The sequence below is a fragment of the Sitophilus oryzae genome, unplaced genomic scaffold, assembly GCF_002938485.1.
Source record: "Sitophilus oryzae breed Bouriz unplaced genomic scaffold, Soryzae_2.0 scaffold_1588_pilon_pilon, whole genome shotgun sequence".
Lineage (NCBI taxonomy): Eukaryota > Metazoa > Arthropoda > Insecta > Coleoptera > Curculionidae > Sitophilus > Sitophilus oryzae.
The window spans coordinates 993789-1019093 of record NW_022146267.1 but is presented as its reverse complement, the minus strand read 5'-3'; the positions used below and the strand labels follow the sequence as shown (position 1 = coordinate 1019093).

Genomic DNA, 25305 nt, shown 5'->3' with positions numbered 1-25305 from the left:
GTCGCTTGTTGTACTCGTAACGCCAGCAGTAAATTGCGTGCGCCGACCAGATATTCTCTCGATGAATGGCAATTAGCAAGCGATTCGCTTGATTTCTGATTTAATTTATTTCAAAGCATTGTCGATGTAGGTTGTAAAATTTTGTCACTCAGATATGCAACGGATAACGTCGTATAAATTTGCTACCTGCAATGTATATAGAAAATTCGCTCGGCTTTTTATCGAGTATGTCACATTAAAATCGGATTTCAATTTATTCCATCCTAGGATTGATTGCGTTCGTCGCTCGTAACTCGTCATAATCGAGCGATGTCGGTCATTTCAAAAAAAAATCGAAATTTCGCTCGAGTTATCCCATCACTATTAGATACCCTATATTATCCACATAATATGCAAATATAATATATTACCTGTTGAATTTTCAACAAGAAAGCGATACTACCTCGTTCAAGTTTTTTTTTACGATCTAATAATAAATTCAATCAGGATCCATGATCCTATAAAAAAAACCTTACTTCTCCAACCGAGATATATATTTTCCTCCCCAGACGTTTCGTATGTTCTCCCCCAGATTCGCTAGGCCCCAAAATTGTCTACTTATATCAAGTTCCAGCCTCGGAAAATCTATACTTAGGGGTGTTCGTATGTCCTCCTACTCTGCGTCTTTGTCTCTCGGTTTTTATCTTACCTCAGTCGGCAGTAAAGCAATGTAGTGGAAAATTCCTCTGGTTAGAAGAGATACCTTTTTTTTATTGGAACAGGTATATTTGTAATTTATTTTAGATGGAAAAAAATATACCCACGGTTTCGGCGAGTTAACAGAAAATGAGTTATACTAATATATAAAATCCTTAAGTGACTGACTCACTGATTAATCACGATCCTGCTCAAACGACTCAAAGTAAGAAGTTCAATTTTGGCTTACAGGTTGATTCTAGGGTGTAGAGGTTCGATACGAAGGGATTTTTCGAAATTCCAGTTCCAAGGGGGTGAAACCACCCCTCAAATATTACAATATTTTTTATTTAAAAAACGGTCAAGTTTCCGAAAAAACGCTTAAATACGTATATTTAATTTTGTTCATTTACATATTTTAAGATTTTTTAAAAATGTATACAGGGTGTTTCGAAAAATCTGGTCATTGATTAATCACGATCCTGCTTAAAGCGCTTGACGTAAAAGCTGATTTTTGGAAAACGGATTGACTTTAGGGTGTGTAAGAAGGGATCTTTCGAAAATCGAATTCTAAGGGGGTGAAACCACCCCTCAAATATTAGAATATTTTTTATTTAAAAACTGGTGAGTTTTTCGGAAAAACTCTTAAACAAGTATATTTTATTTTGTTGTTTTACATATTTTAAGATTTTTTAAAAATTTTTACAGGGTGTTTCATAAAATATGACCATTGAGTAATCACGATTCTGCTTACGTTTAAAGTTGATTTTTGGCAAACGGATTGACTGTGGGGTGTAGAGGTTCGATAAGGAGGGGTTTATTCTGTTATTCAGTGATCATTAAAATCGGTTTTCTTGAGTTATACGAGTAAATGGTGTAGAAAAACTAATCCGACTTTAATTTAGAATTAGAGAATTTTAGAAATTAGAGTAGAATTAAGAATAGAAAACGGCAAACAATCAAATCTAATAAAGTAAATATACATTATTTTGTGATGTATGGAAATATAATCGATAAGGATTAAACGAGATAAACTATTTATAACATTTAACAAGTGTAGTACGATACGTCAGAAATTTTGATTTATTATCAGACCACTCCACATTAATTAGAAGATTTTCATTAAATAAACATTGTTCAATTTATTTTAATCTGTCCAGCGATAGAATAAGCGATGTCTACAACTGACGTCCATAGATTAACAAAAAGAAATACTTTGCTTTAGAATTAAAATGACAGCAATCATCGGTTTCAAGCGTCCATTCTCAAAGTAATTATTGCTATCTTGGGAGTTTAATTTAAATTTTACTTATTCAAACCCGTGATAATTATGACAAAAGTGGCATTAAAAACTTGTGAACTGCAAAAACCATCGTGGATCGTGGCATAACGTCGCGTCGCGTGGTCGTCGGTTCCCAATGTTTCATAGGTATTTCACATACAAGTCCTTATATAAAATAAAGTTTCTTGTATGCAACACACTGTATTTTATTTATAAAATTAAAAGAAAATAATAATAAATTGTACTGAAGCTGTGGTTGGTTCCTTGTGAAACATCGTTGAAATATTAGTATTTTAATAAAACACGCTTTTAGATGTATCAAAAAACTTTTAATAAGAGTAACTTTAACTCTACATATATGTTTCGGCTTGTTAGGCCTTTTTCAAGAGTTTTTTAAGAACTAATCGTCTAACTACACTGTAACTATATATATTTGCTATGGGGGTGGGTTCAGAGAGTTTACAATAGGGGTAATAAAAAATGTGTTTAGAAATCCTTGTTGGTCGTTAACATTATTTTCGTTTTTAACAGATTTTAGTATTTCTAACTGTTCAATGTAATTTAAGCCTCTACCTTTTGTTTCTCTGTGTACTAACTTAATTGAATTTTCATTAATTTTGTGATTATTTACTATACAATGACTTGCAAGACCAGAACTATGCTGGATATTATTAATAGACTTTACATGTTCTTTAATCCTTATATTTAAATTTCTACCTGTTTGGCCTATGTACACGGCATCACAATCATTGCAATCCACCCTATATACACCCGACTTATTTTTGACATTAGTTTTGTATTTATTATTTAATAAAATTTGACCTAAATTTTTTTTATTTACGTTAATAGTTTTACATCCTATTTTATTGAGATTATTTGATATTTTGTTAGTTAAATTAGGAATGTAGTTTAAAACTCGATAATTGTTATTGTCTTTAGAATTAGCGGAATAAACATTTTTCATTAATATTTTCTTTTGTTTTTTCTTTTTAGCATATTATCAATAAGGGAACACTTATATCCATTGTTGATGTTGATGGCGATTTGTTTAATAATATTTAACTCTTTTTTAAAATTCTCTGGGCTCACTGGAAACATTACTAATCTATGAATTAAACTATGAAAGGGTGACATTTTGATTTGCCACGATTGGTGTGATTGACTATGTAATACAGTGTCTGTGGGAGTGGGTTTTCTGTAAATATCAAATTGTAATCTATTAGACTGTTTTATAATTGTAACATCAAGAAAATTGATGGTATTAATACCTTTTTCAATAGTAAATTGTATTCTCGGGTTAATTGAATTTAATAATGTTAAAAAACTGTTTAAATTTCTCCCGGTGCCTGACCAAATACAAAAAATGTCATCTACATATCTTGCCCAATAATTTAACTAACAAAATATCAAATAATCTCAATAAAATAGGATGTAAAACTATTAACTTAAATAAAAGAAATTTAGGTCAACTTTTATTAAATAATAAAGACAAAACTAATGTCAAAAATAAGTCGGGTGTATATAGGGTGGATTGCAATGATTGTGATGCCGTGTACATAAGCCAAACAGGTAGAAATTTAGATATAACGATTAAAGAACATGTAAAGTCTATTAATAATCTCCAGCATAGTTTTGGTCTTGCAAGTCATTGTATAGTAAATAATTACAAAATTAATGAAAACTCAATTAAGTTACTACACAGAGAAACAAAAGGTAGACACTTAAATTACATTGAACAGTTAGAAATACTAAAATCTGTTAAAAACGAAAATAATGTTAACGACCAACAAGGATTTCTAAACACATTTTTTATTACCCCTATTGTAAACTCTCTGAACCCACCCCCATAGCAAATATATATAGTTACAGTGTAGTTAGACGATTAGTTCTTAAAAAACTCTTGAAAAGGCCTAACAAGCCGAAACATATATGTAGAGTTAAAGTTACTCTTATTAAAAGTTTTTTGATACATCTAAAAGCGTGTTTTATTAAAATACTAATAAAATAATAATAAATTTAAATAAACAATATTTGGGCGACATAATTACCGAAACAGCCGAACCAATCCGAAATTATCAAAATCTTTGGGTCGTGACCGTTGCAAGAATAGCGCCAAATAGTGTTTACATTTTTCTTATGGGCACTTTCCAATCTAAACTTGTTTCATTTATCTATGCTATGTCTATGTATCTAGTCAAGATTTTCTACGTAAAAAGTGCCTCTAATAAAAATCTATTAAAAAATGCAAGCATAATAGATGCAATCTATTAAAAGACTTTCAAGAGTCTTGCAGTAAAACCAAGACCAAGACTACTGATTAGACTGCAAGATCAAGACCAAGACCAAGGGAGTCTTTGTCTTGCATTTCCTCATAAGTACTTTAGCATACATAACATTTAGTACTAGAAAATGATCATTATTAACTAGTTTCCACCCAATATGTAAAAATATAGGAAAAACAGTCACCTACCTGCATAATAAATCATTATCGAAAGCTTTGGTTATCCTGTTGTCTACTATGACCAAGTCGTGGGACTTCGTTTGGTATTCCTCCAGAGCACTAATGTCCGTATGACAAAGAGTGACTTCGAATCCAAGTTTTTCGGCGGCTTTCGTGAAAGTCTCGGAAACTGGATCCAATTGAGCAAAAACAAGAAGTAACTGCAACAGAAAAAATCAGGTTCTGTAAAATTCTACTCATTCTCGAATATTGTAGAACGGCTCTACACTACTCTCCAAAATAGCCCGATACAATAGATCAATGTTCAGTCAGGGTTATACCGTATTTCGTATTCGTATTATTTCGTATTTCATCGCCTAACATTGCCTCGCCTGGGCTTATTTTCTTCAGACGAAGAAACACGCAATAACCCTTTTCAACATTCGATTTTGACTTACTTCGGCCTACTTCGCGAGTAGTTTAGTGGCCGTTTAATACTTCTGCAATACGTTATTTCTAACCCAATTGCGTAATAAAAAAAGTAACTGTAAATAACCTCTACAAACGCCCAGATGTTTCACGCTCAGTGCAAACCTGATTGGTTTGGTTAGGTTAGGCTAATTTAGGTGTGTGTAAATGAGATCGGACCAAATGACCCCTCTTTACATACATACCACAAACCATTCGAGATGAACAAAATGGATAGAGGAATGTGGACAGATATAACATTCCTTCAGGATGGACTAACCTGGTATACAGACGGGTCAAAGACCGCTGAAGGAACAGGAGCTGGAGTATTATTTGGGGAAGAATCGAGGGTAAGCTTATCCTTTTCCTTGGGTAAACACTCAACCGTATTCGATTGTAAAAATCTTCGCCATCCTACAATGTGCGAGAGAAAACAATAGAAAAGCTTATTCAGGTAAGCTCGTCAATATATGCTCAGACAGTCAGGCGGCACTTGGGGCGCGTATGAGCCCAAAGGTATCATCGAGACTCGTCTGGGAATGCCTAGGTGAACTGGGAGCTCTGGCACGAAGGAACAGAATTAAATTATTCTGGGTGCCGGGCCACAGTGGCATCCAAGGCAACGAAAAATCCGATTAGCTAGCTAAGCAAGGATCATCGGCATCCTATCTTGGTCCAGAGCCAGTACTGGGAATACCCAAATGTATGGCCCGTAGTGCACTAAAACTCTGGATCATAGAAAAGCAGAATATGCACTGGAGAAACAGAGAAGGGCACAGGCACAGCAAGGCTTTTATCCAAGGACCTAGCTCTAAAACCGCAAAAGAACTGCTAATGCCTAGCAGGAATAAAGTGCGGATTAGAGCAGGCCTCTTGACAGGACAGGACAGGAGTGTTACCTGAACAAGCTCAACCTGTATCAAGGAAGTATTTGCTGCAGACTCTGCGATAAAGATCCTGAGACAGCGGAGCGCATAATATGTCACTGTGAGGCTCTGGATCGCAAGCGACACTTTTTATTTGGGAAAACTAGGCTAGAACCGGAGGAACTATGCTCCCATCCTCTCAAGGACCTGCATAAAATAGTGCAGGGCACAGCGATAGGAGAATGAGTGCAGATATAGAAAGGGGACAAACACAATAGGCCTCACAGGTCGCAGTGTTTCCGGCAAAGGACGGCCCCTTGTTTTGGAAAAAAAAACTGATTTGTGCAGGCATATTTCCCGCCAAATGTGCAGGTTGTAGACATCACCTGAGCAAAATTAGACTTTCCTTGAATTAGACCTGTGCAAACTTTGAAGCTTGATCGTGTGGATGCTTGTTTAGTCCAGTCTACTATTAATTTGAAGTAAAAATTCGAACTCGAGTAAATGTGTCAATTTATGTAATTAATTACAAAAAGCTTATCATGTTTACGGAGAATAAAAAGTAAGGAATGTAGTGAGAGGAACATTTTTATACCATATACAGGGTGAGTCGACGAGTGATGTATTTTGGCCTCAGAAACACGATTATGAGATTTCTCTCACAAAAAAATGAAAATTTGCAATTTGCATTTTTGGTAATTGTTTTAGTTTTTAGTTAAAAAATATAATTTGTTGATAATATGGCAACATAGATAGTAGATTAAATTTACAAGAAAGAAGGTTAAAAAAAATTCTAGCAAAAAATATTTTTTTGGGAAATTTTCAAACTAAATTAACTCGGTTATTTTGGATTTATTTGAAAAACGGTAAAGAGAAAATATGTTTCTATTATCGAGATCTACCAGCCCTGAAAATATTTGCACTTATTTAAGACTCACCCTGTATAAAGCATCATAGAATGAGGTATAAAATCTACATAGATAAAAATTTGATCGAAATGTCCCACAAAATGCTGTTAAAAAAATTCAATATTGAATATTTAAATTATACTTCTTCTCTTAAAATCTATCTTAGAGAAAACCTGAATAAAATATTCCACGGTTGTTAATTAATAATCTTAATTTATGATTAAATAATATAACGCAACATTATTAAAATGCATTTTTTAAAGCTTTCCATTAATACAGTAATGAAAAGCTTCCATTCTTTACTTCTTATTCTTTGAAGCTTTTAGTAGGTACTTTTTTGAGATATTTTTTTTATATTGATATTTTGTACTTTCAATCCATAAAAAAAAAATAAAAAGAATTCTATACTTACTACAAAGATTTACTTATAACAAAGAAAATAAAATAAAAATATAAAAATTTTCTTCTTGTTATAATAGAGAATGGTGTTTTAAAGTAAATACCTACTATTTTTCTCTGCAGCTAAAAAGGCTAAGCCTTTTTAAAACATGCTCCAGTAATTAACCCGACTTCACTTATTAGAGAAACAACAAATTAAAAAGTACATCGGACGCCCGAGGGCGTTTTGATAATGCGATCTTTCTTTTAAAGGATTTTAACGTTTTGTTTCTTTTACATTCATCCAATTTAGAGGAGAATGGGAATTTGTCCGTCGAAAATAGAATTACTTTTTTTGTTTTGTATTTTCTTTTTGTGTTTACTTTTATTTTAAATTTAAGTCTCATCCACTTAATTATAGGAGGAACGGTATAATTCAAGTAACTTAGTCATAAAAGGAATTCCTTGTTTATTTTCTAGCACCAAACGAAATTTAAAAAACAGCATTTATCTTTAAATTGTAAGAAATATACAGGGTGAGTCTTAAATAAGTGCAAATGTTGTCAAAGCTGGTAGATAAGTCCAAAACAGTGATGCCAACTCGTAGGAAATTTCCCTATCCATGGGAAATTTTGAGATCCATAGGGAAAAGGGAAAAGTTAACTCAAACACGATATTCGTCGGAAATTCTAAATTCATGTATTTTTGGAGCATTTGAAAAATAGATTTGATCGTCTAATGTTTTTAGTGTCTTGTCCTTGCCGGTTAAAAAATGTCCAAATCTTATTTTTAACCATATATCAATTTTTTCAAATGGAATGAGGGTGGCTCATTAGCATATTTGAAAAAATCATTTTTTACGTATAATTTGATACCACACACTTGGTATTTCGAGTCAAATTGTCGTTATGAACCCCATGTTAGATTAGATTAGATTCTTAGAGGTGGCTTTCGGCCTGATCCACTGCGACCTTCTCAGATCTATTGTGGTCCTCTTCTGATCCTTAGATTACATTCTCCAGTCCTATCCTCTTCACAAAGTTTAGCAACTTGGAGACTGAACCCTCCATGTAGCTCCTTGGCAATGGCCTATTATTGCCTATTACCGAGAACCGCACATTTGCCAGGCTGTCACACCGACATAAAATGTGTTCTGACGTTTCTTCTTCAGATTGGCAGAACCTACACATAGCTTCGTCTGTCAATCCCATCAGCTTTAGATGCCTATTTAGCTTACAATGCCCTGTTAGTAGACCTACTACAGCTTTGACTGTCTTTCTGTCCTTGCTTATCAAGTCTACCGTGAATTTTGGCGAATGTTCTACAATGAACCTTTTCGCCTGTCTCTGCCCTGGTGAGTTTCTCCACCATTCTAGAGATTTGTTGGCCACCAATCGTTCCGTGGCCATTCTCGTGACCGCCTTTGCAACGCCGCAGAAGGGTTCTGGGCCTATGAATGGCATTGATGAGCCTTGCTTGGCCCTTTCTTTTCGTTACCCTTGTGACCCTCGTGCCCTGGCACCCAGGCCAACGTAACAGTGCTACGTTCGCCCAAAGTATTCAGAGCACGCACACAGTCCCACACTAGTCTAGAATTGACCTCCGCGGAGCTGAGTGCCTTTAGCGCCGCTTGGCTGTCTGTGAAGATGGCCACAGAACGATTTGTTCTTTGTTGCCTTATTATTTCTTCTACACAATAGTGGATTGCCGTTATTTCTGCCTGGAAAATTGTGACATCCTTGGATAGGCTTACGTGGAAGGATCTCCCTTGTTTCGGCCCTACTATCCCAGCTCCTTCGCCTTCTGACGTTTTTGAGCCGTCTGTAGACCAGGTTGCCTCAGCTTGAATGGGTACACCTTTACTCCAGTCTTCCTTTCCTGGTATGGTTATATTAAATTTGTTGTTGAAGCTACACCTAGTAGCTGTTGCATCAATTGGTAATCCCAATACTTTGTCTGCTTTTAGCTCTTCGATTAGCTTCTGGTTAGCAGCACTATGCGTTTGGCTTATGTGCTGCCGACCGTGAATTAACCTGTGCATGACAGATCTGGCTTCGCCTTATATGAAAATATGTAGTGGTGGTAAGTTCAACCAGACTTCCATCGCAATTGTAGGAGTGGTTTTTATGGCCCCAGTTACACACAGGCACGCAAGCCTTTGTGTGGAACTTAACAGCCTTACTTGGTTATCATGGGTCTTACTACCCTTGTGTATAGCCATAGAGTCATTTTAGGGTAAAGACCCCAGTTTTTCCACACATCCTTCTGCATCTACCTAAAGAGATGGTAGCCCTCTGTGTTGCTTTCACTATGTGAGTATTTCATGTAAGCCTTTGATCAAAAAATATCCCAAGATACTTTGTTTCTTTGGCAAATGAAATCTCCGTTTCTCCTAACACTGGTGGTTTTAGGCCTTTTGGTGCTATCTTTTTTGTAAAATTGATAATTTGTGTTTTCTGAGCATTGACTGTCAGTCTCTCTTGTTTGCACCACTTGTCAACTTTGTTTAGGGCAGTCTGCATTCTTTCTGATATGATACCAGCAAACTTGCCCCTGACCACAATTACGATGTCGTCTGCATATCCTAGGCAATAAAAACCTTGTGTGGACAGTTCGTTGAGGAGGTCATCTACCAAGGTTTCCCAAAGTAGAGAAGATAACAATCCTCCCTGTGGACAACCTCCACCCGCTACTGCTTTGATAGTAGCTTGCCCCAGGGTGGAAGTCACTATCCTGTTTTCTAAGGCGGCCCTTATCCATCTACATACCACTGCAGGTGTACCTCTTCTACTCATTGCATTTGTTACCCCATGTCACAATTTCAAATAAACCATATGCGAAAATGTCAAAAGTTGAAATATGAAATGTCATTCTATTCAGAGTGTCATTTTCTATCGAATAAAATTAAAAAATACCGAGGGTGCCCTTTAAAAATCAAAAGTTATAGTCATTTTCGGTAAAACCGGAAGTGACCGAAAACAATTGAATATATCAATCAGTCCTAATTTATGTCATATACTAACATACCAAATCTAGTTGATTTATCTGAAAAAAATAAAAAAGTTATAGCGGTGAGCCGCTTTTGAGAAGCACTCGGTATATTGGATTTGAAAACTTGTGGGAATTTATAGAAAAATGGAGAAAATGGGGAAACACCAGAATACCTTATCACTGAGTGCGTCCAGATGACAACCATTCGTGCCATAAACTTTGGTACGGCTGATGTCGAAGATAGGTAGCTGGCCTCTGTGGATCCGTCTCAGATACTGGCTTTTGTCAAAGCCCTGAGACTGTATGATGAGTTATAACGCGTTGAAGAAGAGAGGGGAACACACAATAGAACTGCCATTAACCCCCTCCTAAACATTCTACATTCTATGTTACCTTTTAATAAAGACATTATATTTTTTATATAAAAACTAAAACAAAAATCAAAAATTTTTCCAAATTTTCAAAAAAAATTCGCATAAAAAAAATATAGAAAAAAAATATACTACATCTAAAAATATTTGAATTTATTTAAGACCCACCCTGTATATTTCAGTCATTTAAAAATAAATGTATATGTATTATATCTTTAAAATATTGGAAGAACTGGAATACTAGAAGTGTTCTGAAGAAATGGATCATTGAAAGAAATATTGGATTCATTAGAAGTCCGAAAACAAATCTTTCAATTATTGTACACAAAAAACTATCTGTCCATAAATATTTAATCATACATAATAGATAGTTTAGATATTGTTGGCTTACCTTCAATTGATGTTTTATATTAGGGATGATTAGACCATATTTCAGTTCGTTTGGGCCCCTCTGTAAAAAAACAAAATATTGTTAATAATAATTATCAACAAAATTTGACTTTATAACTGTTTCAACTCTTTACTTATGCCGCTTATTGAATTTTATGACGCTATATATTGTTTTTTGCAGAAAACCAGTTTGTATTTACACCAGTTATATAAATATGCTGTCACCAATGTATTGTTATCCTGTCGGACATTTTATATTTGTGATAACTTAAACCATTTATCTTAAATGATATTTTAATTTTAAATCAAGGAGACAAGTAAAAATTAGCAATGAAAGAGCAACTAGCAATAATAGCTATACTCTGAGGGAATGGCTCAAATCCATTTTACGATCGGACTTTTTACGGACTCGCTGCCGCCTTTTGTACTTAACAACACCACCATTAACGTCGTAAAATCTGTACAATTCTTAGAGCTTGTTGCAGACAATTCTCTGAAATGAGACATACATATCGACGCTTTGTCGAAAAAAATAAGCTCTACCTGTTTTGCATTAAGATCTGTTTCTAGAGAGCTTAACTTGTCAGTGGCTAGAACTGTTTATTATGCACTTTTTGAGTCGCACCTTAGATATGCCCTGCCATTCTGGGGTACGTGTTGTGCGACTAAATTTGACTGCATTTTCAAGCTCCAGAAGAGAGCTGTTCGATATTCACTGGGACTAAATAGCAGAACACATTGCCAGGACTTTTTTAAAAAATTAAAAATATTAACTCTTCCTTCTTTATTTATATTTGAATCCGTTTGCCTAATACGTAAGCATGTATCAGCTTCTCAATAAAGGCCATCTCACACTTATCCACACAGGAACGCGGAGCAAGATCTTTATCTACCTACTCCACGCTCAGAGTTAGTTAAAAGTTCAATATTATAGAACTCGAAAAAAATGCACAAATCACCTGCCATTTGAAATCAAATCCATAACATCATTTTCTTCATTTCGCAAAGCATTGAAATCTTATTTACAAGACAAGGCTTTCTACGCCGTAAATTACTAATATTTTGATAATCGAATTTGATCTTGCAAACACTGGTCTAATGTTTGCTATTACTATATTTATCAATTACATCAAAATGAATTTATTTAGAGTTCATTGATAATTACTATAAACTTACTAAATATTTTTGAATCTTATTTTTATTTTTTTTATTCTTTGACATTGTAAACATTTATAAATGTTTATTTTAAGCAATAAGACTGACAATGTAATTTGTATAATGTTTTGTATTCCCTTTTGTTTGTTTACTTTGTTTGTTTACTTTACCTTTGTCTACAAATTGTAAAATTTTTTGACAATAAAGGCATTTATTTATGTAAATGTCTTCTTGGAAAATCCATTGGCATAGTTATTAATCATTTATAAAAATTTATGGATAGGTTCGCTTGTAGTCAAATACAACCATTGATAAAATCAAGAAATATCCGACTTGCCTTTAGGTGTAATTATATTTTGGACTTAGTTTATCTGTTATGGACAAGAGCAATGGTACTCTAATAGTATGATTCACTCTCAGAACGATTTGCAGAAATTAGTTAAAGCAATAGAATTAAATTAGAACTTATTATTCTTTAAAATTGATCAGTATTAGATATCCCTTCTATGTACCTTTAATATAAAATCGTAAACTAACTTGAAACTCTTGCCTTTGGAAGCTTAACTCGTATCTTACGGTGCTTTCTGTCTGTGTCGGCTTGTTCCGAATTACCTCGTTCGCGTGGACTTGAAAACTTCTCGTTGGGTGAGAAATCCCGATTTGTTTCCGATGCCATATAGATCTTGCTGGATTGGTTTAAACCTTGGTCGCCCATTAACGTTTATAATACATCGTAAAATATACCTAAGTGTAAACTGTTTATAAATACTTAGAAAATGACGTTAACGGCGGAATAAATGTCAGTTATGATAGATCTAGAGTCTAAAACATCTATTTGGTTATGTCTAAAGCCGAGAATACACCTGCCGAATGTTACTGTCAGGAGAAAGTCTTTCTACAGAAAAGTTCTGGTCCAGTTAGTGGAGTGTTAGCTCATTTACTAGTTACACGGAAAAAAATCATTTCTATATTCAAGAACAATCATACACTTAAAATTTTACACTGTCTTTAAGGATAGTATTCTTTCCATGAGTACAACAAATATTTGGAACTATTTTACTTTTACACTTGCTTTTTAAATATAGTTATAGTCACTTTAAGTAATTTTGAATCTAAAAAAAGAATAAAATGACTTATATTTAAGAAAAACTTATATTACCATCAAGTGAATAAATCATTTAGTAACGAAGAAACTATTATTAAATGAAGTATAAATGCTTTTATATAATAATAAGTAGTATTCTTAACTTTTTAAAACTTTTACTTGAAATCGGTGTATTAAGACTTTAAATAAGTATATTATTCTCGACGCGAGAGTAACACTCCATTTCCAAGAGTTACTATTCTTATATTAAGTGACCATCCCCAACAGCAACAACGCAACAGTGCATTCCTGATTCCTATCTTCATTTGGTTTCGGTTTCTCCTCTGCGACACGAGACGCGCCGCGCGCCGGCTACTTTATATAAAGTTTTTTTGTTATCGTTTGTGCTTGTGATATGTTAAAATGGAGGACCTCCTTCAGGCATGGGAGATGACGGATTTGATCCCAAAATTTCAAGGTAATTTTAGCAATAATCCTACATTATTTGATGACATTGGTTTGAGGTTAGGGGGACTCCATTTTAATATGCATTATTTCTTATACATTGGTGGTAAACTTTCAATTATGTTTTAACAATTTTTATTATCGTTTCTCGTTTTCAATTAGCGATGCCGCTGTTCAATATCTACCTATATTGGGAAATTACACACTTTTATTGTATTTTCTTATTACGAAAAGCATATAATTTGGTAGGTGATGTTTGGTTAATCTAATTTAAAAAGTATTAACCATATTCGGGGTTATTCTGGTGATATTTCAATATTCCATACCTATTGGAAATGGAAATTAAAATTTTTAGCATGTCCCAACTCTATTATATTCATGTATGTTACCGGGCAAACCCGATTTTAGGATAAACTAGTTTTTCTTAGGACGAATATTAACCGGGATCGAAAAACTATATAGTTCTTACAAAATTCGGTAACGTGTTCCCTATGCTTTCGGAGGTTCGGGTTCGATCTTGTTAGAAACTCTTGTTTTGGTGTTTTTCTTAATTTCCATTTACAATAGGTATGGAATTTTGAAATATCACCAGAGTAACCCCAAATTAATGCTTTTTAAATCAGATTAGCCAAACATCACCTACCAAATTATATGCTTTTCGTAATAAGAAAATACAATAAAACTGTGTAATTTCCCAATATAGGTAGATATTGGACAGCGGCATCGCTAATTAAAAACGAGAGACAGTAATAAAAATTGTTAAAACATAATTGAATTATTCCAAACGCGTACATACCTAGTTTACCACCAGTGTATAAGAAAGAATGCATATTAAAATGGAGTCACCCGAACCTCCAACCAATGTCATCAAATAATGTAGGATTATTGCTAAACTTACCTTGACATTTTGGGATCAAATCGTCATCTCCCAGGCCTGGAGAAGGTCCCTCCATTTTCACATATCACAAGCACAAAGGATAACAAAAAAACTTATATAATTTTATAAACTACCTAGTCGGCGCGTCTAGTAACTAACCTAAAAGTAAGAAGAGGCTTTATTTTATAGTAGGTGATATTATAAACTTGAATAAAGTAATTATTACATGTACACAAAGAATTTCTATACTTAATGCAATAATTTGCTAATTTACAAATAAGTAATTCGAAAGAGACTAGTACTCGAAACAAGATTTTATTTTATTTCAATACTAGGTAAATCTTAAATAAAAGATAAATTTTCTTAGCTTCTAAGGATAAGGTTTTCTTGAAAAGAAGTATAACTAGATTTGCGGAATGGGGAAACTAGCATATCGTTGGTTCAAGATTAATAATCTTTAAGCCAGTTTAGCTTTTTTTCCGTGTAAATTGTTTGCTTTTTCATTGCCTTCTACCCCTTGGTGAACAAGCAGCCAGAGACTTTATTTTCTTTGCCTAATTTGTTCGGCTTCTCTAGGAATTCTTTGACCAACTTCGAATTGACGATTACTGAGTTGGTGGCTTTTAATGCTGCTTGACTATCAAATAACATATTTTTTTCTTGTTTCGGATAGTTCTTATCTAAGATAAATTGTACGCATCTTTTGATAGCCCCAATTGGTTCGGAGTAATAATATTCCTATCCCTGTTCCTCAGTTTGGTTATGGTATGGTCTTTTACCTGTTGAGAAAACTCAATCATCGAAGTTTACGAACAGAAGTTATGATTTAATAATTCACTAGCTACAGAGGAAGATTGGAACTTTTGGTACTGAAACATCAAAATTAAACACTAATTGATCACAATACACCAAAAACACTACATATTTGTACTGGACGTGAATTTCGCTAACCATGTTAGCATCATCTTCTTCTTAGGTCGACGTCTCCCTTCGGAGGTTGGCCAGTTGGCTATGATGATGCGTAAAACCGCACTTCATTCAATTACCAGTCTGAGCACCTTGTATCGATCACCCCTCATGATGTGCCTGACGTACTGTAACTTCTTTTCCTTCACTGTTGATAGGAGCTTTGTATCTTTGCCCATCCGCCTGAGTACCTCCTTATTTGTCACTCTATCCATCCAGGATATGCGCAGCATACGACAACACAAGTACATCCTAATAGCGCTAATGCGGTTTTCCAATGGCTGATTGAGTGTCCAACTCTCAGAGCCATAGATAAATACTGGAAAGATGAAACAACGCAGCATACGTATATGCGCACTTCGAGGCTTAGATCTCGGCTGGAGAAGAGCGTTTTCATGGAAGCAAAAGTACGTCTGGCCTGTTCGATCTTCGCCAAAAATTCAGTTTTGGGGTCGCAAGCGTCGTCAACGAGGGCTCCTTATGGACGATACTTATTCTACCACCTTGTTGTTAATTCTGAGAACAGTCTCTCTCGGTGTTTTGGAAAACACAAGTTTAGTTTTGTTAACATCCAGTCCATCATATTCTGAAGGTATAGAATATTGCCAGATAGTACAATCGTATCATCTGCGAAGCGAATATTGTTAATCAGGGTACCATTGATTTTGATACCATCCTCAACGCTCTCTAGTGCCTCACGGAATACCGTCTCGGAGTAGATGTCGAAAAGGAGTGGGGATAATACACACCCCTACCTGACGCCCTTCGTAATTGGTACCTCATCAAATCTTCCGCCAAGCATCATCAGCAGATCATTAAAACTCAAAGTTTTAATCATCTGCTGATGATGCTAACATAGTAAAACGCACGTCCAGTTCAAACGTTTTTGTTTGGTTTATTTTGCAAATTTACTTGTTATTTTCTATACAACATTTTGAAAAAAATATAATAAATAACTTCTTTTTTATACAACATTTCTTGAAATATATTTATTTATGAGTCGTGCCGCTATTAAGCCAATCAACCAAAGTTGAGATATATTTATGAATTGTATAAAATCTATCTTGATAATGTCGTAACGGATTTCATCGAATGACTACTGACAATAAAGGCTTAATCGTGTCGGATATTGTATTATTGTATTATTTAAGTATGGGTTGATATCTTAAAGATTAAGTTCGTTACTAACGTGCGCACTCCAAAAACTTTTAGATAAGTTGGTAGATTTAATCTAGACTATAGATATAAAATCGATATGTATATTATATTCATTAATGTTTTGTTGTTTAATTGATTTAAAATTCTATAGGATATCGTAAAATGTTAAGGTTCGACTTAATTACAAAAGAAATAGCAAACACATACTGACAAACGGAACATATTATTAGTATAGTATAATTATATAGTACGAGAGCTAGCAACGTCGAAAAAACAAGTACTTTAAGACGTCTGGCTCTTTGATATATCTTTTATCTATCTAGAACAGCATGCCAGCATGCCAGCAGGCCTCTCTGGCTGCCGGTAAACATTGAGTTTTGTACTGCGCATTGGAAGAAGATCCTATATTTTTATTAGTTCTTTAAATTCTAGTATTGAATATTAATCGAACACGTCTCCATAGCGCAGTGCGTAGAGTTTCCGACCACCAACCGATGATTCAGAGTTCGAATCCGGGTCAGGGCAAAGACTTTTTTATTTTATTTTCGTTTATATTCTCATAGTAAAGTATTAAATATTTGTTTTTTTTTAATTACCAGAATTATTTAATACTTTACTATCAGAATATAAACGAAAATAAAATAAAAAGTCTTTTTTAAAATAAAATAAAAAGATTTTTTGCTTAAATTTTGAGAACCACTGGATCTTTTCTGTGTTTTTTTCTTGTAAATTTAATCTACTACCTATGTTGCCATATTATTAAGAAATTATGTTTTTAACTAAAAACTTTTTAACTAAAAAAAAGTTTCAAAAAATTCAAAATTTTCAATTTTTTTTCGCGAAAAAAAACCCTGGATCGTGTTTTTGGGGTCAAAATATACTACCCCTAAAAAAATTTGCACTTATTTAAGACTCACCCCGTATATCTTTAAATAATGCTTATCGCCGACCTGAACTAAAAAAAATCATAGGATATTATTGAAAATAAAGAATGTGGCTTCATTTTAATGAGTTATTTAAGAAGTTTCATATAACGGTTTTAAAAAAAGTCTCTCACTAGTATAAGATAGTAAACTTCATTATTAAAATTTTATTATGTTCAGCTATGTTCAGGTTGCACTTATTTGAGGCTTCTTTATCTATTATTGTCGGTAATTTGCTTGGCTATGTGTTTGCTTATCTAGTACATGTGTAATAAAAACAGATATAGATGACCTATTTACCAATATAGGCAATCTTATAATATCAGATTATAAATTGTTGAAATCCCCATGAATACCAGTTATTCATGTTACCAGTTTCATTGTATTTGTACGATCACAAGATTTATAAAATATAGCTAAAAATCCATATCCGTATTTAATACAATCAAGTTGATGAAAAAATACAAAAAAAGTCATATGAAAAATGCAAAAACATTTTGAAACGTGTGAAAATATGTGAAACTACAATTAACCAAAACATGACTGGAAACATCGAAACAAGAGTTCTTGTACGAGGTATCTTTTGAATGCGGTTAGACGGATACTGGAGATACAAATCGTCCTATAAATGTACCACCACTTAACTTAATGAACATTAAAAACATACACAGGAAAGTGAAACAATACAGTCAGGTATTGGAGACTATAACTTGTCCAAGCAACAACATTGGATAAAGCGTAAATCTCAATAAACCGTTTTATGACAATAACATCTTTAACAATCCAAGTATGGAAATTTTCACAATATTGCAACCAATTAATTGTAAAACGTAGCATTACTGGCGTTCTAAGTAGATAACTCCTTCATCAGGTAAATGCATTGCTCTAGCATATAAGCTCGGCAGACAGCTCTAAGCAAAAACAATTAACAAATTAAACACAAAAAGTCCTCCTACTCTGAATGCCAGCCCACCAAGGGATAGAAGCTGATGAAAAAACAAACGATCTAGCTAGAAAAGGAGCGAACACTACACTAACAACTAGAATCATTCTGCTTTCAATAGAAGTCAACTTGAAGCAGAACTCAAGGACTTGGAAGACTCCAATAGTAACCTAGTATTGGAATTCTCCAACGGTCCAAGACACTCGAAGAAATTTCTCAGCACTTACGACCGTGAAAATTAAAATTTTTTTCTTGGTTTAAGTAAAAACAATCTTCAGATTGTCATGGGGTTTTTAACAGGACACTGTTTCTTCAATGAACACCTCAGTAGATAGATTAAAGCTAAGAAACAACGATTCTGTGAGATAATGGGAAAACACCAGAACGTTCCAAGAACGTTCGACTGATATCGGAAATGGAAAACTAACCACTGTACGATAATGGCTTTTGACAAAGCAATGAAACTGTATAATGAGTTATAACTCAAAACATTTTTTGAAACCTCGGCCAAATGTCTAGAATTTTCCAAAAAGTTATTTATGTAAACGGCATGCGATTGATGGTCTTTCTCACTTTCTTAAAAATGTTTATACTCAAAGCTTGTTAAAATAAAATAAACTATTTTCAACAAAACTTTTTTTTCAAAACATAAGATTCAGTAAATATAAAAATAGTTAAACATGTATATCGCTTCCATAAAGATTTTTTGTATATATATATAGATATTTCTTCATTTTCTTTTCTGTAAAAACGAGTGGTGGGTGTAGCGAAAGACAAAGCTTGTCAAGTTATAACTAGCAGTTACCTTTCCAGACTTCAAAATGGAAGAGGAAATAGTCGAATGCAACCTCCTAGACGACACCGAACTGTTCAAATCAAAATCGAACTGGATGGTGCGTCTCTGGTATCGATTTTCGCGCAAGTACCTCGCCGACATATCATCTCCTTTATCATTTTTCCTTCGTTCATTACTTCCACCCGAAAAACACTGTTTAAAACACAACCATCCGCCACTACAACGGTCCGTATTGTCATTTTCGTTGTCCTCCTCTTGTATGGGAGACGGCGACACTAGAACACTGTTTTCGATCGTCGAGCCGCAGTGTTTGCACACCGACATTCTGACGCACAATGTGCAAAAAACGCTGGTGTTGAACGGTTGGCGTTTTATCGGTGTTTGGTGATAAGATAGAGACTAGCTGGCGATTAAAGTCGTGGCAGGATTGATAAGTTTTTATGCTGTCAATTACATTGCTTCGGGTTGTAAACGTATGCGAGAAAAAAAAGGAGATTAACATGATTGTCGCTCGATAACGCGCATTAGATAACAAGTTTTCAAAGCATTTAAGTAGTGCGTTTATTTTCTACGTGTGTCTCTTATAGATTTCTCATAGGAAATGGAATACCCTGTATATTATTACATTTTTAGTTTCTACTATTAAAGTAAAGATAAATTTGATTATAAGGTATACCGCACTTTAATCTCACCGGTTTTTAAATATTTACGATTTTGTGAAAATGCAATAACAATTCTAATGTTTCATTTCTCTAGGCATATTTAAGTTTTTAACATCAAATATTGTACTGAATTTCTCTATTTACTAAATTTTGTGTAGCAATAATTAAAAATATTACCTTATACAGAGTGTCCAAAAATGCATATTAAATAATTACTAGCTTTAAACGGCAATCTTTTGTAATTTAAATGGAACAGTCTGCATATTTTACGTGAATCAGATACACAATTTCATTGTCTATATCAAATTGTATTATACCATGCTTTACTTTTATCTTTAAGTTTTCGTAGAATCCATATAACCCTTTTACAATCTATGAAATATTGACATTTTATATATTTTTTTAAGCAACAAACGTACAAAATGTACAGGTGCTAAAAACGACAATATTACTAGCCTAATTGTTTACAAAATGAAAACTATTTAAATATTTGTAAAAGAGTACAGTTATAATAGCCAACAATATACAAGAACTGCAAAGCATTATAGATTCCGTAGTCCACTATAGTGAGATGTTTGGACTGCATCTCAATGTCTCCAAGACCAAACTATTGGTCTTTTCTAAGACTCCAATAAATACACACCTGCGTGTCAAGGGACAAACAATCGAACAAGTGACCTCAATAAAGTCTTTAGGAGCGAGAGCTCAAGACGAGACCTTAGTGCGGAACTCAGAACTCGAATGGCCAGATGCTACGTCTTCTATGTGTTACTCTATGGATGTGAGTGCTGGACATTGGATTCACAGACCGAAAAGAGAATAGAAGCCTTCGAAATGTATGTATACAGACGGATGCTGCGAATTTCAAGGGTACAAAGGATCACCAACGATGAAGTACTCCAGCGCATGCAGAAACACCATCAAGGAAAGAAAAATGAAATACCTGGGTTATGTGATGAGAGGTGGTAGATACGAAATACTGCGCCTCATAATAGAGGGCAAAGTGCAAGGGAAAAGATCAGTAGGAAGGCGCCAGAACTCATGGCTAAAAGATTTGAGGAGATGTTTTGAACGCTCGTCTGCGGAAATCTTCCGTGCTGCAGTTTCCAGAGCCACAATTGCCATTTGGACCGTCAACCATCGGCAGTAGAGGGCGTGATAAGAGGAAGAAGAAAAGAGTATACCAACTAAATATACCACCATTAATTAGACAGACACACAGAAATATTCATTACTTATATACTTAATTGTGTTAGTCAATACATTATTGTAAATAAATATGTGGATTTGAATCAGAAATCAATATAAGTTATGTTGTTGTAAATAAGCATTCGCCAAAAAATTAAATAAAATTAATAAGGTGTTACTTTTTACCATACTCTCTAATACACATACAAAATTCAGTTTTTTTAGTATTTGTACAGTTATTCATCAAAGCAAATAGTTAATTAATGTAGTTCGAATACTGGGATCATATTAATTGGTCCTCTTTTACAAATATTTAAACAGTTTTTTTTTATTTTTTACTAAAATAAGCGAATTATATCGACAATATTAGTGTCTGTACTCTAACTGTAAGTTTGTATAATCTTTAAAAATAATCTATATAATAATAATAATAATAATCGCTCCCGTATATAGCGTTTAACGCCTTGGGAGTAGCAAGGTACAGCTTGCCATACTAGAGCCGTTCGGTATACAAGGAAGGTAATGTGGCTAGCACAACGCTTCAACCGCCTATTATTACCTCAGGATTGTGAATCACAAGTACTCATTTCTAGGCTGAGTCGACCTAGGTACCCAAACTATTTTTATTTTAATAAAAAGAGTCGGCTGATGAAATGCCAGGTAAAAATAATCTAAAATGTCAATATTCCATGGGATGTATGATAAATGAGGTCTAAATTATAAGAAAATGCATTTTCTACGAAAACCTGAAGAGTTAGGTAAAAAATGGTACGAGTATAATACAATTTGTGTTTGTTCCCTTGCTTCAGCCCTACTATTCAAACTCTTACGTCGAAGTTTTTGAACAATCTCTATAATATCAGGTTGCCCCAGCTTGAATGGTACAATGTATTTATCTAAATATTAATTATAGGGAATTTGTAGAATTGTGATAGTAAAGCAGTGGTCTATCCTCACAACTCTTTAGGTCGGAAATCGCATAGCACCATAAGATTAACATGGGCGGTATTCGAATACGTGCTTTATACGCAGAATAGACTGGTCCAAATAAAATACTACTAAATAACAATCTTGCAATTTTTAAATGATAATTTTATCTGTAATTAAAACATTTAATAACATAACTAGAAAGGCAGCAATGAGAATTTTTGGAAGTAAAAAATAAAAGAAGACTAATTGTTTATTTGTTTAAAATAAATCGATTATATCAATAATAACACCTTTATCAATAATTAAGAATAAATAAGGTATATTTTCAACTACTATTTATTGATAGATGCCAAAAATAGTAACTCGTAAACAAATAGTGGAATTACTCAAACTTAAAAATGCACATTTTGAACAATTTTATCAGCACTATCAATTTTGCTCGTTGTTTATTATTAACGATATTATTATTGATAATTAAACTTTGATTGCAATATTTTTTTCACAACAGTTGTAGAGTAGTGTATAAAATCCATTATTTCATCGATTCGCATGACTGATAAAACAATAATACTATTAATTAGAGAGGATTTTCCAAATTGTAGGTTTGAGAGAACTAATACGTCACATGATAATTAGATAGGTACATTAATAACTTGTATGTATAATTGAGATAAAACAGATTTCATCGAATCACTTAACAATGTTGGAAGTGATAGAAGTACAGATTTCACTTTCCTAATTTGTGAATATATGTGATTTCTTTTTATCACCTAACTGATGCAATCTGTTTGGAGTGGATAGATATTTGTTTTCACTAGATTTACTACTTAAGAAAGAATTTTTTTTGTGTTCCAATGCTTATGTAAATTCAGAAATCCGCCAAGTCGAGCACAGCCGAACCATCCTTTTCTCGAAGGTATTAGCGGCACTTTTGACCACCCTGTAACTTCGTTGTGGATAAAGCAAGAATATTAATTTTAACTAAACATGAGGAACAAAACCATATTCTAGCTGGTTAGGTTACCAAAATATTTAGTAATTATAGTTTATGAATTACCACTGTTCAAATTTCTTCAATTTCGACATTGACTCACTGGCACATCATTAAAATTCTAAGGTATTTCTAGATGTGTCACAAACGTCAAATTTTGAATTTTAAGTAGCTTTATAACCAAAGAAAGAAATGAAAAATCTCGAAATATCCTTATGGATTAAAAGTTACCTGTCTAGCCGCTACCGGTATCTGACTTTCCACTCAAGAAAATGTTAGAAAACTAGAATTAATCGAAGCGGTGTGTCTTCTGATTTTATTTGTATATGAATGTAACAACTATAATTCGAGGATCATGAACTAGTGCCACTCAAACTTCTTTGACTTCGACAGTGACTCACTTACTGTCATCAAAATTCTAAGGTACTTCTAGAAGTGTGACAAACTTCAAATTTTGAATTTTAGGTAGCATTAAACTTATAATGGAAGGAAAAAGATGAAAAACCTCGAAATATCCTTGTGGATTAAAAGCATAGATTTAGTAAGAACAGATATCACTTTGTGCATTTTAACCCGATCAAACAATCGGAGGCTGACTATGTACTGTAAAAACCAACTGAGATAGAGAAGGCGGCATTGCCACATCTCAAATTTGCGCCTATCTACTTAGTTTGATTTGCAGAAAAGGTGACTTTAAAACCTTCACCGGATATCAATAAATCTCAATTTCTTAATAAAATTAATAGTTTATTTTTAAAGAAGCATGCGTAATAATATGGTTATTAACCAGAGGATATAATATGCGTTACTATTAAAGGACGTGTTTACTGTTTAATGTGCTGAAACGTCTAGAACTATTGGCAACGTCGCTGCTAGTCTTCCAGAATGAAATGAGCCGTTCGTCCCACCACCCCTCGCGACGGCCATTAGTCCGTTATAGCGTACTACGTTTAGCTTACGGTGTGTTTGAAGTCGGAATCAAGTCCGAAGTGAACTTTTCAGTAGTTTTTGATTTTGTTTAACATACTTTTGAATCTGCGAATTTTCAATATGGTAGGACAGTGTCAAATGTGTGGAAAAATAAGCTCAAATTACCCGAATTTGTCTTTTCACAGGTAGGTATTGTTTCCGCCGTATCGTACATAGGCGTCCCACAAGGGAGCCTCTCACAATTAAAATAATTTCTAATTATATTTGTTGAATTTTGATTATTAAAACAAGAACGTAGTAGCCGGTAATTGAATTATAATTCGTCTCAATTACTACCTAACTGTTGTAGATCATAACAAATTTGAATATAAACGTTGCATATATTTGAAACTTTATTATATGCCAGAAAGTGACATTTTTTTTAAATTGCGTCATATTTTGGTCATTATATACGATATTCTAAAGGATTTTGCTCAACAAATAAACAAAGGTGTTTACCCGTCCTTTTTTACATTTTATTGCTTTATTATATCTTATATCTGCGCCTTCGGTCTTGTTTAGACAAGTTTTTACCACCGTACAATACAAATACCTTTTCCTAGAGTTATTTGTACGGGTGTTTACCTTTTTTTAGAATGGGACGAACTGTAAATAATTCTTAGGCTACTAGTTTTATACATACCTATATACAGAGTAACCCAGGCCTCCAAAAAAGCTTTTTACCTATTACGTTTTTGGTTTGTGATTTTTATTTCAATCTTTACATAAGATCGGGGTCATTGTAACGCACATTTTCAAAATATTTTTGTCAACATACAGGGTGATTCAAACCGCAATACATATGCTTAATACAGTTCATGAAGATTGGGACGTTTAACTAAAATTTGATTGTCTCTGATTAAGCTACATAAGTAATGGATTTGTAAATAAACGTAATATTCATTATTATACGACAGAAATCCCATACTGTAGCACACAGATTTAATACTTTTAATGATAAATGCCCTCTATTGAGAGACTAAAAGGTAATTGCCTCGTATCAGAGCCATCATAATACGAGAAGAAGACCGAAAGTCAAATCTTGTCTTATATTTTCAAAAAAACACAATTTTCTCATTAAAATAAATATTGAGTTTAGGTATAGGAAGTTATTAATAATACAAGATTAAACAACTATTACACAGTACTTCACAGGAAGCTATCGATTGCAAACTAACTAAATCGTTACTAATTACTAATTTTGAAAAGTTCTTTTTAAGATAAAAAAAGGTAAAACTAAAACCTAAACTATCATTTGAGATTAAACGGGAAGTTCTAAATAATGTTGCCTATTCTAAACAAGAAAAATTTATTTGTAAGTTTTATAACACCTCTAATTAAATTTGGACGAAAATAATATTTCTGTTTGCTGTAGGTAATTTTCTCAGAGATTAAACGGGAAGTTCTAAGTTCTCTTCTTCTCCCAGGG

General features: G+C 33.6%; 1 protein-coding gene across 5 annotated transcripts in view; it reads right to left on the bottom strand.

Annotated features, from left to right (window-relative positions):
• Nucleotides 1–25305, bottom strand: part of LOC115879817 (high affinity cAMP-specific and IBMX-insensitive 3',5'-cyclic phosphodiesterase 8) — a 511035-nt gene that overhangs the window by 169860 nt on the left and 315870 nt on the right. For 3 of the 5 annotated variants that reach the window (XM_030896822.1, XM_030896824.1, XM_030896823.1), the window contains 2 exons: nucleotides 10771–10830; nucleotides 4428–4618 (listed from right to left, as the gene is read on the bottom strand). In XM_030896822.1, coding sequence (XP_030752682.1) covers nucleotides 4428–4618; nucleotides 10771–10830 — 251 coding nt within the window. Of the gene's footprint in view, nucleotides 1–4427; nucleotides 4619–10770; nucleotides 10831–12474; nucleotides 12708–19145; nucleotides 19513–25305 lie in introns of those variants that run through there. The other 2 variants (XM_030896821.1, XM_030896825.1) reach the window with 2 other exon arrangements.